Source organism: Pipistrellus hanaki (assembly GCF_964339955.1).
Source record: "Pipistrellus hanaki genome assembly, chromosome: 7".
NCBI lineage: Eukaryota > Metazoa > Chordata > Mammalia > Chiroptera > Vespertilionidae > Pipistrellus > Pipistrellus hanaki.
The window spans coordinates 19,677,191-19,694,518 of record NC_140509.1 but is presented as its reverse complement, the minus strand read 5'-3'; the positions used below and the strand labels follow the sequence as shown (position 1 = coordinate 19,694,518).

Below are 17,328 nucleotides of genomic sequence, written 5' to 3'. Positions count from 1 at the left end.
CGGAGCCTCGCCCACCGGCTAGCACCTCCTCCCAGCCCGCCGGCCCCGCCCCGCTGCAGGCTGCTCGCAGGGCGCTTTGTGCTGCTCCGGGCGCTGGCAGCGGGTTCCAGGTCTGTGTCCTTCCTGCCGCCCCCACCCCGTCTTCTTTCCCCTTCTCTTTGTTTTTTTATCCTCCTCTCTGTTCTCTCGGCTCCTTTCCCCCTTCTGATTCCACCTCCATCCCTCCCTCAACCCCCAACCCTCAACCCCCAAGCCTCCTTTTGTCTCCCTCCCCCTCCTTGTCTCTCCCGCCCCGCCTTCGCCTGGGTATCTGTGGGCCCCTGGACTGCAGTTGGGGGTCGTCTTTGGCTCAGTGTGCGTATTTTTTATTTTATTTTATTATTATTACTAGCTCTGGGGAGACTGAATGCATTGACAAAGGAGAGTAGGCTTGGGTCCTCCGCAGGGCGGGGCGGGGTGGCCCCTGTGGCCCAGCCTGGGGTACCCGAGTCCGGCCTGGGCGCACCCGAGGGGTGGCCGGGGCTCACCTCCCCGCGGGGGCGGGGGAGGCGCTGGACCCCGGGCAGCTCCCGCAGGCGTGACGGTGGATGCCTATGTTGCAACCCTCGGCCTGTCCACCTTCCAGTTTCTGTGATAATCAAATACGAGGATGCGTGTGAAAAGTGTGACTTCTCTGCAGACGTGCCAGTGGGTGTAGAATTCTCTGCGGCCCCCCGCGTCTGGCCTTCTGCGGGCTGAATCGGGGTTCTTAAGGTTCCCGAGCTCAAAGTGATAAGATGCTTTGAATCTGTGAAATAACGGTGTTCGCGCAAATGTCTTTGCCACCAAATGGGCCCCAGCTTCCCAAGATCCAAACAAGAAATCATAGAAACGGTAGGAGAGCCGAGATTGGTTTGGTTTTGTTTTAGCGTGTTAAAATGGTGGAGGGTTTTTAATGAGTGAGGGAAGAGGAAAACGCAGTAAAAATAAGTAAATAAATAAATAAATAAATGAGCCAGCTTCCTGTGTCCCCTGTTGTGAACATTCATGGCCCCCCCCCCCCCCCCCCCCCCCCAAGCACTGGGTGGAGGACATGAGAGAGGAGATGCTGCGTGTGTTTTTCAGAAAGCCTGAGAGACCGCCATGGAAGATAAGAAGCCCAAGCTCCACTATCCCAACGGCAGAGGCCGGATGGAAACCATTCGATGGGTTTTGGCTGCCGCTGGAGTCGAGGTACCTTCTATGCTGTATCTTCACAGATTTGTCTTGAACCTTTACGACTTTTGAGGAAAACGTATATGGGAGAGCCCTGAGGTAGTCCTCTCCCCCTAATATTACAGGCCTGCTTCATGGGGTCAGAGGATTCCTTCCTTGCCATCTTTCCATCTTTCCCGCCCTGTATAAATGGTATGTGGTAGATGGATTTCTATTTTGCTTTTGACTTTTACTTAATCATTGGCTTCTAATCTACCACCAATAAATATTTATTAGTAAGGAGAAAAGGAAGGAACCTGACAGTTGCCAATTATTCCCAGATATTTTGTTCATTATACGAGGTCTCAGTAAATTTCTTGTCTGCCCAGTGTTTTTGTTTTGTTCTTTTAGCTTCTTACAGGAATTTTCAGGTAGGAACAAAGGTAGAGAGGACATTGCCATGAATTTTATGTACCTTTCACCCAGCCTCAAGGATCAGTTAACTTTATTTGGTGATTACCAAAGGGAAAAGGGGTTGGAGGGTGGTACAATAAAGTAAAGGGGGAAATAGATGGTGATGGAAGGAGGCTTGACTTTGGGTGGTGAACACACAATATAATACACCTGACACGTATATAATTTTATCAACCAATGTCACCCCAATAAATTCAATAAAATTTTTTTTTAAATCATCTACTTTATGCTAATCTTATCTACCTCTCCCCCTCCCTTGTTTTTTGGGAGTATTTTAAAGCAAAATCTAAACATGGTATCACATCATCAGTTTTTTATCTCTAAAAGATGAGGATTTTAAAACATGACACAATACCATTATTACACCTTACAAAACTAACAATTCTTTATTATTATCTAGTACTCAGCCTGATTGTCTCAAACTGGTCTTTTTTTATAGTTAATGTACTCCAGTCTGGATCTTAATCAGGCCCACACATTGCATTTGGTTATATTTCCTTCAGTATTTTAAAAATCTTTAGCAGTTTCCTCTGCATTAAAAAAAATAACTATTTGGGAGAAATTATAGCAGTTATAAAGACAGTGCTGAGCATTTCCCTATAACCATCACTCAGGTTCCCTTGATAACATCTTACATAACCATTGATGCATGACTAAACTGCAGACTGCTCGAAATTAACACTGATGCATGACTAAACCATAGACTACTCGAATTTAATTAGTGTTTTCACTAATGTCCTTTTTACTGTTCCAGGATCCAGCTTTGCATTGAGTCATATGTTTTCTTAGTCTCCCTCCATCTGTGACGGTTTCTCAGTCTTTATTTCATGACCTTGACATTTTTGAAAAGAATTGGTCAGGGTTTTTTTTGAGAATCCTCCAGTTTGGGTATGTCTTGACATTTTTCTCACGGTTGGACTGGGGCTCAGGGGAAGAACAGCACCGAGAGGAAGTGTCCTTTTCGTTGCATCACATTAGGGATGATGTGATAGTAACGTGATTTCTCACTGGTGCCGGTAGCCTTGGTCACTTGGTGAGGAGGTTCTGCCAGCTCCCTGGTAAAGTGTGCATTTCCCCTCGTTTCCTTAGAAGCCAGTCATTTTTAGCCCACACGCAAAAGGGTGGGCATTAAGCTCCTCTTCCGGGGAGTATTTACATTTAGAATTCTTATGGAAGGGAGTTTGTCTTTCCCGCCACATAATTTTTTATTCCGTCATTTATTAATATCAAAATTTGTGCACGGATAGGGTCCCTAGAGGTTGCTAGCCAGGGCTTCCCTACCCCTGGCTGCCTGCTGCTGGGGCAGGGCCGTGGGGGGAGGAGGGGTGGAAGGCCAAGGGTGGTTGGCTGTTCAGCCCCGCCCCCTGGTCCAACTCCAGGTCGAACTCCCTGTTGAGGGGACAATTTGCATATTAGGCTTTTATCATATAGGATGGTATTAACAGCCAAGATATGGTTGCTAAGTATTTTCATTTGTTTCATGCCATTTATTTGTGGGAGAACTGCCCTGTCAAATCGCCCCCATTTTGCATTTAGCTGTCTGACCCTCATTTTAACATGTTCCTCTTATTTTTTTTTGTATTTCCTGTAAATGGCTAGTTGGATCCAGAGCTGTGATCAAATCCAGGTTCCTTTATTTCTTTCCATATTTGTGTGTGTGTTTTCCCCCCTGCCAGACTCCAGCAGAAGGATACTGTGGACATATTTCTGTAGTACGCCATCGGGGTGCATGATGTCTGACTGTTTCCTTTTCAGCCATGCAGAGCTTGATCAGTGTGTGACGTCAGCCAGATCCACACGTAATAAGATTCCCCCATTACCCTTTCAGAGAGTGGTTTTAGCAGCTGCTGGTCTTCACCATTGCTGGGGATTACAAAATGGCGATTTTTCTATTTCTTTCATTTCACATGAATTTACTAACCATGGCTGTCTTAGAAAGAGAATTTTCCGCGCTCGTTAATGATTTAGTTACTTCCAAGTGCAGCTCATATAGGAAAGGCAAGATAAATGCTTGATTCGGTCTCTATCCATTTTCAGAATAATGAACTGTTACCCTGGCAACCTCCAAAGATGACAAATAAAGGTCCTTGAGTTTGGGGTTTTGGCTTCTTTGTGCATACACCGTTATAACTCACACACTGTGTTTTACAGTTTTCTAGATTGGTTGATATCATTTTTATATGCAGTGCTGATTTCTGACTGCTTTTGAGAAACTGGAAGATTTAATGACACCTGGCCCTCATTTGCATAGGCATCGTTGCTGAGCCTGAGTTAGGACTGCCACTGCAGCTGGGCCCTTGAAGCACAGTCCCCCGCAGTCCCTGTTGTCTTAGGATGAATTTTCTAATGTGTTAAGAGGGAGAGTGAAAAGATTCTTGGTCCCATCACCTGAACCTGGTCTGTGTATGTCACCTGTATAACCCTGTATGCTTCTGAATATATTGTACAATTCTGGTTTATGTGACAAGTTCTGAAATGGACGTCTTATATGTGTATGTAGTATGTGATCCTTCATCACATCCTCTCTCTTCCCAGTCTTCATTGTGCCTTGCTCCTCCTGTTCTTCTATGAGTCAGGATTCTTGGTTTCATTGATGGAGACCCAACTGTCAATGAATTCAACAAAACAAGAGCATGGGTCATGTGACCTGCCTCTCCTAGACCAATCGCAACGGGCAGGTAGATGGGACGGAATAATTAGCCCAGCGTGACTCTTAGGCTCGCCCCTCTGACCAGGGTGGAAGGAGCTTGATTGGCCTCCCTCACTGGGGCTGACCACATGGCTTACAGGAGCAATTCCCAAAAGGTGATATTTGGGAGAGCTCCTCCCATGTCTTTAGCAAAGGATATTTTAGCTATGTTTGTGCTCGTACAGATCGAAACCATCCAGAGGGATGGGCTGGCAGCCCAGTGTCACAGTATCCAGTTGAGTCAGCTGGGTATCGCACATACATCTGAGTAAACAGGTAGCAATCTGCTGAAAGGCACAGGCCCTAACTCAGGAGTCAGCATCCTCCATCTCCGTCACTGGTTCAAGTCCTTGGACGGTGCTCTGTGCTGGGCATTGCTTCTCCACTGCTGGGGGCTCCACTTGCCTGAAGACCCCTTTCCCCGCCCAGATTCCAGCCACATCCCCTTGGTAAGAGGGGAATCAACGCATATAAAAGAGAAGACTTAAGGGCTACGAGCTCCTAATGCAGGACGTCTGGTACTTCACGTAAAGTACTGAGCTAGTGTTGAAGAAGTGAGTGCCGTGGTGTGGGAAGGGCAGTTCTCCGAAGTTAGGGAGCAGAGACAACTGACTGTAGGTGGAAACCCAGCCACCGGCAGTAATTGGACGAGAGTTGTCAGGTCTCTCCAAGCTCGACCTGATTTTTTCCTTCCCTCTCATCTCCCCTCCCATGCCATTTCCTTCTTAGTGACCGGTAGTTTTTCAAAGCTTCCAGAAATCCCAAACCTGGACCAGAATCACTGGGAAGGACTTGTCTTTAAAATGCACGATGCTGGATCCAGTTCTCCCTCAGGAAGGACGTTGGTGTTGGGGAGGTAGACTGCCACGCCTTCCAGTGCGTGACCAAAACCTCAGATGCGTGGCCTTCTAGCCAAGCGTCTGCGATTTCATGGTGCTGGAAGCCATCGTTGTATCCCTAGGGCTTGCAGCTTCCCATTAGTTTGATGTGGCCGGACCAAGAAAGAAGGCTGGAAGATTTCTACAGAGGATATGACTCCATGAGAGATTTGGAGGAAGGCTGGTTTCTTTCAGAGCAAAGTGATCTTGCAATGTAAGGAATTTCTTTGGGTTGAATTCCATGGAAGTTTGTCATTGACCCGTGTTCCTGACCTATGAAACATGAATATTTGAGATAAGGAAGAGTTTCTCCAGATAAATAAGCAATGAAATAGCACGGGGGGGGGGGGGGGGGATAAAATTAAAATGTACAATTCTGGTGTCTAAGCTACTGAAGTTGGGCCGGGTGTCGGACGCCCCCTCCCCTATTTCCATGTGTTTTAAGTGGTCATGGTCCTAAATTCGGAGAGTAGTGGTGTGGAGGGAGCACCCCCAGCACCCTATCTGACCAGCCGGGCGTTTGGACCAATGCCCAGAACATTGCTGGCCTGAGCACCAGATAGCGTGTCTGTCTGCAGGGGCACTGAGGCCCCTCTCCTCACTCCACGGGGACCCTGGCGAATAGCAGAAGCCCCTCTGCACCCCATCTCCCAGTTCTCCCCCAAGGTCAGCTGGTTGAGAAGAGGGGAGGGGGCACTGCCTTCTGTGCGGTGAGCTCCGCCCGCCCTCGGGAGCAGCACAGGGACAGACATCCTGGGACACAGTGGGAGGAGGCCTCTTCCCGACATGCAGACGTGTTAGAACATTTTATAAGGTCAAGAGAAGAAGAACTTGTTTTCACTCTATTTCTCTCCCCCCCAAACTTTTTAATCTGCAAGCGTTCAAACCTACAGAAAAATTGTAAGAGTACAACGGACACCTTTCAACTAAACTTAATTTTAGCAATTTACCACATTTGCTTTCTCCCTTCCTGCCTCTCTGCTTCTATTTCCTCAGTCCTCTGAAAATAAATTGCAGACATCAGCACATATCTTTTTCCTGAGAATAAACGGTTTTGATAACCACAATATCATTGTCACAACTAAGAAAAGTAGTGCTAACTTTACAATATCTCATATACAATCCCTGTTGTCCCACAAATGACTGTATATCCTTATCTAATAAAATAGTAATATGCAAATTGACCGTCAGTCCAAGACACAAGATGGCTGCCCCATGTGGACACAAAATGGCCACCACAAGATAGCCTGCAGGGGAGGGCAGTTGTGGGTGTTCAGGCCAGCAGGGAGGGCAGTTACAGGTGGCTAGGACAGCAGAGGAGAGAAGTTGGGAGAAGATCAGGTCTGCAGGGGAGGGCAGATAGGGGTGACCAGGTTATCAGGGGAGGGCATTTGGGGGTGACCAGGCTAGCAGGGGAGGGCAGTTAGGGGTGACCAGGTCAGCAGGAGAGGGTAGTTAGGGGCAATCAGGCTGGCTGCGGAGCAGTTAGGAGTCGATCAGGCTGGCAGGGGAGTGGTTAGGGATGATCAGGCTGGCAGGCAGAAGCGGTTAGGGGCAATTAGGCAGAGGCAGGTGAGTGGTTGGCAGCCAGCAGTCCTGGATTGTGAGAGGGATCAGGCCTAAATGGGTGGTCAGACATCTTTCAAGTAGTCCCAGATTGGAGAGGGTGCAGCTGGGCTGAGGGACCTCCCCGCCCCCCCCCCCCCCCCCCCCCGGTGCATGAATTTCATGCACCGGGCCTCTAGTCTCATATTTGTATAGCAGTTATAGTTGTCCCAGGATAGAGTCAAGATTCAGGCTTTGAGTTAAGTCTCTTTTCATCTAGAACAGTATATGCTTCCTCCTCCTTCCGCCCCCATGTTTTTGGCTCTTTGAAAGAATCCAGGCCATTGATGTTGCAAAATTCCCACGTTCTGGATGTGCTTGATTTTCACCTCCAGGTTCAGTGTTTTGGGGAATGTTTTCACAGTGCTATTGTAACCGTCTCATAGCAGCAAGCACAGGACAGCCCGGAGTGTCCCCCAGTGGGCAGCTGAGTCTGACCACGTGGTTGGATAGCTGGTGAGACCTCTGGATCTCTCCATTGCAAAGAAATACTGTTCCTTTGTCATAATGAAGTAACTCGTGACACTGTGTGAGGTTGTGTGCCCATGGCCCAGTAATTTCATTGTAGGTCGCAAATTAGCTTTTTTCTAATTTTATTAATTAGCTATAATTACACATTAACTAGCATAAATAGCATTAATTCTGCTATATATTTTTAAAAATATATTTTATTGATTTTTTTACAGAGAGGAAGGTAGAGGGACAGAGAGTTAGAAACATCGACCAGCTGCCTCCTGCACACCCCCCACTGGGGATGTGCCCGCAACCAATGTACATGCCCTTGACTGGAATCGAACCCTTCAGTCCGCAGACACATTCTCTATCCACTGAGCCAAACCGGATTCAGCTAATTCTGCTATATTAAAAAAAAAACAAAAACTTTCTTCTCCCCACCACCCACTTTTTAGTATCATCATTCTGGATGGGGGAGTGGGAGAGGAGGGGTTGGTTGGTGTGTGTTACAATCCATACCTGACGTCACTCTTTTTGATGCTTGAGTTGTCCCAGATTGGGCCAGGGAATGACCCGCAGGTAGGGTGCTGAGGGCCTTTGCCTTTGCCACAGCTCTTGGTCTCTGGTCGTCCCTGTTCCTGACGTGACAGAATCCACCTTTTCTCCCAGGAGCCCTGGTCTCCTTAGCGGGCAGTAATCTTTAGAAACCAAGATGTGGGCACAACGTGTGCGCTTTCCCTGGGACTTCCCAGCAGTTTAACGTGGAATGTGCCGTCCTGGGCCTGCAATGACATGTAACCTTTTCTTTTTTACAATTTAGTTCGAGGAAGAATTCTTGGAAACGAAAGAACAGCTGCAGAAGCTGCAGGACGGTGAGTGTGGCGAGGAGGCCACTCGGGAATGCTGGTGCTTTAAAAAGAGCTGACATGCATGTGGAAGGGTGAAGACCCTGGGACACCAAACATTCAGGACAGTGTCCTAAACCAGACAGGCGAGAGGGAATAATCGCGGAAACTTTGAGGAAGTTGCTTCTGATCCAGGGTTATGTAAGAGGCTGGAAAGAGAGAAGTTCTTCGTTCCATCCACATAAGCCCTTCTCCATCCCTCTCTCCTCCCCTGCCCTCCTCCAAGCTCCTTTACCCCTTCCTCCATCTTCGTCATCCCTTCCCTCCTCCTCTTCCTTGCCCCTCCTCCTTCACCTCCTTCAGATTCTCTGAGGCATGGGGCCTGCGTAAGAGTCCCCGTTTATGGTGGGCCGCATTTCCGAAGTGAATACCAAACAAAAGGAATCAATAAAAGGCCCGCATTAGCTCCCAGTCAGCCCTCCCCCGCCACACCCAGGCCCCATAAAAAATACCCAGCCTCCCTCCCACCCTCAGGACACCCTGGAGTGGGACCAGCTGTCTGGGCTGCCATGCCACCTGTCGGGTGACACTGCCTGACAGCCCCAGGCACGTGCTGAGTGCTCAGTGCCTCCCCGCCCCCACAGGCCCCAGCCTTGGAGCCCCTGGACTTGCATCTCTCCCTGGGGCTTGAAAGTGTTGGCTGCACGTTTGTTGGAGAAAGTACTGGGTTACGTTTTGACCGGAGGCAGCTCACTTGGTAGTCCGTGGTCTGTGGCTGTGAAAGGGACAAGGCCACGGGTGGACCTGCGTGGCCGTGGGTGATTCAGGCTCCGTGGTCAGGAGAGTGCAGTCAGGAGAACATCCTACAAGGGATGGGAACGCTCTTCTGCACTGGCCAGTGCAGGAGCCCCTGGCCTCTGTGCCTACTGAGCACTTGAAATGTGTCTAGTGTAACTAAGGAGCCGAATTTTCACATTTCCGTTAATTTAAACGCAGGCTTCACTAGACATGTGCAGCTACTAACTACTGTTAATTGGCCAGCACGGATCTGAAGAAGTGTCTTCACTCCATTTTCAACCCCTTTCACTGTGGGGAGGTGTTTTTCCAGGGGTGAAAAGGAAAGGGGCAAGTTTCAAACAAAACGAATTTTCAGGGTTCTTAAAATTAAATAAATAAATAAATAAATAGTGATTTCAGAGAAGGGAGAGGGAGAGAGAGGTAGAAACATCAATGATGAGAGAGAATCGTCTATCGGCTGCCTCCTACACGCCCCACACTGGGGATCAAGGCTGCAACCCGGGCAGATGCCCTGACCGGGAATCAAACTGTGACCTCCTGGTTCATAGGTCAACGCTCAACCACTGAGCCATGCTGGCTCGGCCCGGCTTCTTTTATGGCAAAATCTGTTCCCCCGAATGAAGTTGAGGTTACCCGTCTGTCATCAGAGGGGTTTTATACCGTTTCCCAAGGCCGTGTGGCCCCACTGTCCTTTTTCATTCCCCAAAGCACCTCCTTAGGGGTCAGGGGACAGGGATGAGATCACCTCTAACTCTGGGCTCCCTTCTCAGGTAACCACCTGCTGTTCCAGCAAGTGCCCATGGTTGAGATTGACGGCATGAAGTTGGTGCAGACCCGGAGCATTCTCCACTACATCGCGGACAAGCACAATCTCTTCGGCAGGGACCTCCAGGAGAGAACCCTGTAATGTGGCCCCTCTTGAGTGTTGTTACGTGTCAGCTTCCTGATACATTGCAGCACCCTGTCTACTTTATGTCTGGGGTCACTAGTGTGGACAGGGAATGGACACCTGGAATGGTCATGAAGGCCAGTTGGGAAATCAGTACAGAGAATCTGAGTAAAATGATAGAAACAAATTGAATTCAGGTAGTGGAGCCGATATTGGGTGTGTGGTGGTTGCAGGTTTCTTCTTTTTCTTCTTCTTTTTTTTAATAATATATTTTATTGATTTTTTTTACAGAGAGGAAGGGAGAGAGAGAGGGAGAGAGTTCGAAACATCGATGAGAGAGAAACACCGATCAGCTGCCTCCTACACACTCCTCACTGGGGATGTGCCCGAAACCAAGGTACATGCCCTTGACTGGAATCGAATCTGGGACCCTTCAGTCTGCAGACCGATTCTCTATCCACTGAGCCAAACCGGTCAGGGCGGTTGCAGGTTTCAACATCTTTAAACGTTTTGCTAATACTTTTTACCTTTCTTGCAAATCTGTTACCATTGAGTATTAGGAATAGGAAGCTTCGGTGACATCTGAGGCCTGGGATACTGTGCCTTGAATTATAATGTGAATTTAGAGCCTGCCCCTTGTACCTCCTGGATACATGGCCCCGGGCAGTGTGTTAAGCTGGAATCCTGACGAGTGTCCTGTGCAGTGGGGTAGTGATAGCACATTCCTCATAATGTCATAGGATTCCGTGAACTCACAGATGCAGTGTTTAGCACCATGCCTGATGCATACCAAGCATTCCAGAAACGGTATCCACTCTTTTTTTTTTTTAAAATAAATGTGGTATTCCATGCACACTGCGCATGTGTGTAGAGTGAGAGTGAAGGAGTAGGGGCTGGGGAGAGAGGGCCATCATGTCTATTGTGCTGTCTGATTTGTACAGATCTTCCTGAAGGAATTTTCCGAACTATTAGAATTGTTTGTGTCTTTCCTCATAAGAGACCTGTGTAGATAAATGTTCTTGGTACTTCAGATGCCTTATGGGAAAAAGCACTCTGAATTCTTAGTTGTGGAAGCCGGTGAGTTCTAAGAAGGGGAAACTAAGAAACCTGCTTTTTCGTTTTAAGGATTGACATGTATGTGGAGGGGACGCTGGATCTGCTGGAGCTGATTATCATGCACCCTTTCCTGAGACCAGATGATCAACAGAAGGAAGTGGTTAGCATGGCCCAGAAGGCTATTTTTCGGTACTTCCCTGTGTTTGAAAAGGTAGGTGGCGGAGAAGCCAAAGAAAAGAGCATAACCAGACCACCAGGGAGCTGCCACAAATGCCCCTTCCAGCTCAGGACAGTGTGAGGCTGAGCCGCACTGGACTAAGCCGGCGGGACCCCTGAGAGCTGCCAGTAGCCCTGAGCACAAAGCCAGGGTGGCGTGGAGCTCTCTGACCCACTGGGACCACATTATTCAGAAGTCTCAGAAAATCTGGGTTCAGCACTCTTAAGGTATCATCATTCCTTAGGTTCACCCGGTGCCCGCCGTGTAAGATACAGATAAGCAGACACTCCCTAATCCATTTGTTCTTTCATCCCATGGACCTTTGCTGAGGAGCGTTGTATCAGACATCCTACTTAACAGTTTGATGTGAAGAGAAGAACCGCTGCTCTTTATTTCCCTTTGCTCTTTTTTCCTGTTTTGTAATTTACCTTGTCTTACTGCTTTTCTGAACTTCAAGCTCCTTTTTCTCAGCTGAGAGGAATTGTGTTTGGATGTTTCAAGTGAAAACACACAGGCAAAGGAAGACAACATAAAAATATGGAACTGGGAAACGTCCCCTGGCCATCTTCCTGGAATTAGATCTCCTGGGGGTTTCCCTCACTTGCTTCCATGCTCTCTCGCCCACAGGCACTCCGTGAATGTAAAATATGCTAATGCAGAAGTGTGGGGTGACCTGGGGGGAGCAGGTGCCTTGGGGAAAGGCTGTTGCTGGTTCTTATGTCCCTGTGGCCCAGATAGTGTCAGGCTCCTCCCAACACCTGAACTAAAAATGGCTACCCCTCTTTTATACAAAATGAAGCAGAATCACTGAGAGATGGAGTGATGTGCCCGAGGAGGAGAGCTGGGAACGAAACTCAGCCCTAGGACTACAAATGCTGCATTCACTGTGCTCCCCCACTCTGGCTGCACTGGCTGTTTGATTTGGAATCATGTGCCGGGTCCCTGTCAGTCATACACACCGCACATACATCCTCACACTCGTGAGCATCTGAGAGTTCTCTGCCAACAAAATCTTCCCTCTCCTACCACGGTTCCTATGACTGCATCTCTGTGGTACTCTCAGAATGGGAGCAAGATAAACTCTCATGCTTTTCATTTTTTCTGGCTTAGAAGCTTTGCAAGGAAGCCTGCTTTTTTATAGTGATGTCCAGTTGATCACGACAAGTGCCGATGTTTGTACAAACCACTGGCAAACAAGATCAGACTCCTTGGCTAGGATCTATAGCTTATTTCTTACAGCGCTCTCCACCCTCCCCAGCCTCCTGAATTCATGAGGGCTGCATCATTTCTGTAGACGAATTCATGGAATCGATGTATTCTTTGAAAGCATAAATCCAGAATTAATATGTCCTTTCCCTTTATAGTGTTTATTCAGATATAAAGCAGGTATTTTACGATGCTGTAATTTCTATACCTTTTGTCCACACACATTCTGACACAGGGAGCTTCCTCTTAATTGATGTTTTTAATAAAGAGGGGAAGGGATAAGGCCGGAGTGTCACCCCTTCTCGGATACTGCACAGGTTCGAAAGCTTCATCAGCCTCTCTGTGTGGAGTACTGTGACCGATGCAGAGCACTTCTTCCTGCAGGTTCTGAGGGACCATGGACAAAGGTTCCTCGTGGGCAATCAGCTGAGCCTTGCAGATGTGGTTCTACTCCAGACCATTTTGGCTCTAGAGGAGAAAATCCCCAATATCCTGGCTTCATTTCCTCACCTCCAGGTAAACAAAAGCACATATTGGAAGATTGGCCCAGAACTTTTAGGCCTGCCTTTGGTGTCTGTGGATTGGTTGGCTGTGTGTGTGTGTGTGTGTGTATGTGTGTGTAACTTTTTTAAAGTCTAGTTGGTAAAATGAAAGGAAGGTACAGGCTTGAAATTGTTTTTCCTCTCCCCAAATCTGTGGAGATGAAAGGTCACTTATCTTCGTTTTGTTCCATAACTACACTGTTGGGACAATCCCTGGAGTTAGCCAATAGGGACTTCCCATAGCAGTCATTGCAGGGACAGGGTGCTCCTCGGCTGTTACTGCTCAATGTACTGACCGGGAGGGCGTGAGCATCAGCATCAAAGACAGTCTCCTCACCAGGGCATGGCCCCCTGTCTCAGAAGTCATGTGTCAAATGGAAATGTCCAAGCCTGCGTTCTGAGAGTGAATAAGAGGCACCCTGAACGTCCTCCTAGAGTTCCCATCATTCCTCTTCCCAGAATTCCCAAGGAAAAGACGTGTGTGTGGCTCAGCCTATTGCTCACACACACGTCTTTTCTGACACAGGGAGCTTCTGGCAGGATTGATGATAGAATTTTGAAGCAGAAAGGGGCTTTAAAAAACAAAACTTTTCCAAAGCCTTCACTATACATGAGACCCAGAGTAAAGAAATCGGCAACCGAGATGGCCCAGCTAGTGGGTCCCTGAGTTTTGTCTGGAAGTTTAGCCTATATCTGCAAAATCTGATGGGGTTTCCTCTATTCTGGGGGTGGGCAAACTACAGCCCCCTTCCCCCCTGCCCAGGCCAAATCAGGCCTGCCACCTGATTTTGTACAGCTCTTGAGCTAACAATGACTTTTGCATTTTTCATGGTTGAAAAAAGTTCCAAAAGAGTAATAATATTTCATGACACATGAAATTATACGAAGTTCAAATTTCAGTGTCCATAATAAGTTTTATTGGCACAAAGCCACACCCATTTATTTATGCATTGCCTATGCTGCTTCCGTGCGACCAAGGCAGAGTTGAGTATTTCTGTGAGAGACAATGTATGGCCTGTAAAGCCTAAAATATGGAAAGATTGTCAACCCTGATATAAACCACATTGATACATCTTTGACCAAGTCGTCAAAGGCCAGGAAAGACACAAACTTCATCTCCAAAGAATTACACACATACTTAAAAAAAAAAAAAAATCCTATTTTTTCCACCCAGCAGGTGTGGCTCAGTAGTTGAGCGTCGAGCTCTGAACCAGATGGTCACAGTTCAATCCCCGGTCAGGACACTTGCTTAGGATGCATGCTTGATCCCCAGTATGGGGTGTGCAGGAGGCAGCTGATTAATGATTCTCTCTCATTATTGATGTTTCTCTCTCTCTTTCCCTCTCCCTTCCTATTTGAAATAAATAAAAACATATTTAAAAAAAAATAATTCCAAATCCAGGAGGTATCAGTCAAATATACTAACCAGAATAACAACCACCAGTTTAATGCATACATACAGAAAATGAGAATAAAAATATTCAACAAGGCAAATAGCCATTCTATAGTTTAACCATATGTTCATTTCTTCTTAAAGGCCCGGAGATGAACATTGTTTAACTTGACTTGAATACCAATAGGTTCTTGAAGTAGCCTAGGGATCTACCGGTCTTTTCCATCCATAATGCTAGTGACACATGTGTTTAAACACCAGGTACTTTTGTGTAAATACCTTTTTAATCTCTGATCAGATCAAGCATCAATATTAAAGGACTTCAGGATCTAAAACCAGATCTGAGTTTAATTAAAGGGTCATTCCTACATTAACTAATGAGTTTTAAAAAGTCAAGAGTCACTACAGTTTTATTATACATAATAAGTATAATCCCCAAGTAAATCTTTAAATGATAAATCCTAGGGAACAAGCTTTTCAATATTGGTATAATATTCAAAATTAGGAAGTACAAATATTTCAAATAAGTAATAAAAAGAAGATTGTCATATTTCCATAGTATTGACATGATTAGAATAGTTTTTGTTAACATTAGTAACATATGTATGTTTGTGTGTGTGCATACTTAATGAAGGCCATGCTTTGATTACAATCAACATTTAATAAATATTAGCTTTTTAAGTAAATGATCTCTTTACTTTGAAAGATTTTATTAGAATAATTATATATAATGGATATATATTCTTCATATAATTCAGAACTTCTGGTGGATCAAGTAGATTTTTTAAGCAAATGTTTTTATTAATTTCAGAGAGAGGAAGGGAGAGGGAGAGAGATAGAAACATCAGTGATGAGAGAGAATCATTAGTAGGCTGCCTCTTGCACTCCACCCCCTACTAGGGATCGAGCCCACAACCCTGGCATGTGCCCCTAGGGAGAATTGAACAGTGACCTCCTGGTTCATAGGTCGAAGCTCAACCACTGAGCCACACAGGCCAGGCTCAAGTAGACTTTTTTCTTAGTTACTGAGAGTTGGTAAGATATAACTCTATGAATGAAAAATATTTATTCCATTCCATTTTACATAAATATCTGGTATCTGAGCCCTAGGCTACAAAAAATACAACTGGCCATCTCTCACATGTAGCCCGAGAGAGGATTCATTTGCTATGAGAAGTGAAAAAGTCCAAGAAAGCTGAATCTTAAAATCTAAATTGTACTATCTGATGACTTTTTAAAAACATTTTTATTTAAATGACACATGCATTTTCTCTGGGCAGATCAATTTCTTAAGTTACTTCCCAAGTCTGTCTTTTCCCTTTCTCTTTTTCTCTTTAAGCCAGTATCATAATCCTATTCTAAGTATCTTTTTAATTTTGCTATCTTTGAAAAAAAGTTCACATTTTGGTGTGAACCGTGAGATTTGCATAAAGCCTGGCCCAGATACCAGCTCCTGTTGGCAGAGAGTATAAATAATCGTACCCGGAGATCAGACCCTAAACAGATGCTGAGTTGGGTCGCTGTAGTAAATCCTTTCTGAACAAACTCTGATTGATGGCCATTTTGAACAACCACATTTTCATAGTGACTCATACCTTTGTGGTCAACCGTGAACTTCTGTGTTTTCCCCTTTCAGGAGTACTCCGTGAAAGTAAGTAATGTCCCCACAATTAGGAAATTCCTTGAACCTGGCAGCAAGAAGAAGCCACCTCCCGATGAGATCTACGTGAGAACCGTCTACAACATCTTTATGCCGTCGTAAATCAACACCGATGTTTGTGAGTGAGAACTCGCCCCTAGAATTCGCTGTGTCCACACTAGTATCTTAGGCTGCCCAATTCCCGCTCTGTCGTGGTGCTTTGTATAATTGTTCCTAAGTTGGGTCTTTCATGTCAAGGAGATCTCTTGTAGGAACACTGACATGTTTGTGTCCAGTGGGTAATTGTTATGGTCCTTTTTCTGAAAACCTTTGTGGAGAGGCTGACACGTTTGTTAGATCTGATCTGAACTCATTTCCTGATAACAGGGTTGGGTGGGACCTCAGGTTCTCCCCGGAGCTTCTTTTCACCTCTCCTTACTCCATTCTGAACCCCATCTGGTCTCTTCCCAATTTTTAGTGTTTAACAACAACAGAATATCTAGTGAGTATCTCTCTCTGAGCTATTATAAATCCATAGTTAGTGATGAGTGCAGTCGATATTAGCCAAAATAAAGAATTTTACAAATCATTGTCCTGTTGCTAGAATTGTTAAATTATTTGGAATCTACAATTACATGCTTCAGAAAGGTATAGAAGGCCGTATACAGTTGGAAGTATTCTTTTCAGCCTTGCCCCCACAGGCAAACATAGCTACCATTTATATATCTTTTCAGTTATATTTTATATATGTGTTAGACAATATAAATGTATGTCACGTTTGTCTTATTACTCAGATGTTCATTTGAAGGCTTGAATTTTTTGCATCTCAGACTGAAGGGATGATTTATTCACGCTGCTTTAAACATGTGCTGATTTTAGGTTAACTGAGCACCTATTATGTGCCAAGCAGCATTCCAGGAGGCAGAACTCTAGAACAGAGCCCCCACTCTAGGGCAATGTACTACTCAGTGAGGAAGATCCATGTGTAAACAGCAGAAGTACTTTGGGAAAAGGAAGAAATGCTGGTTTTGGACTCTCTAATACTCAGAAATTTAAAAAGTAAGGAAAAGCACGTTTTTCATGAGGGCCTATAGCAGGGACACATTCATCCCTTACTGCAGGAGGGGTTTTTGCTCGGATTAAAAAAAAAAAAAATAGCCATGAGGTGATCATTAATGCCTATCACACCTATAGCAAGGGCCTGTGTGTTTTATTGGAGGAAAGTCAAGTGTAGACATCCAGGTAGTTGTTTGTGTTCGCACTTTCACATTGTGAGCACCCTGTGGTCACACTCATACTTAGAATTTCTGGGTGAGCAAGGGCTTGGTGACACGTGGAGCACTGGACCAGGCCCAGGAGCAGTGGTGGCCAGTCTCCTGCTCCTGAAGTAGACACCCTGGTTCCGGCCAGGATCCCGAGAGCAAGAGCCAAGGAAAAGAAGCAAGCGAGGGAGTGTGTTGTAGGGAAAAGA

General features: G+C 46.0%; 1 protein-coding gene across 1 annotated transcript in view; it reads left to right on the top strand.

Moving 5' to 3' along the window:
• LOC311625836 (uncharacterized protein) overlaps positions 1-17,328 on the top strand; it is a 39,832-nt gene continuing 22,504 nt past the window's right edge. Inside the window, exons 1-7 of the mRNA XM_084890473.1 lie at positions 1-110; positions 1,105-1,212; positions 8,093-8,144; positions 9,686-9,818; positions 10,930-11,071; positions 12,668-12,799; positions 15,855-15,977. Of these exons, the coding sequence (XP_084746599.1) occupies positions 1,123-1,212; positions 8,093-8,144; positions 9,686-9,818; positions 10,930-11,071; positions 12,668-12,799; positions 15,855-15,977 (672 nt within the window). The 5' untranslated portion in view covers positions 1-110; positions 1,105-1,122. The remainder of the gene's footprint in view (positions 111-1,104; positions 1,213-8,092; positions 8,145-9,685; positions 9,819-10,929; positions 11,072-12,667; positions 12,800-15,854; positions 15,978-17,328) is intronic.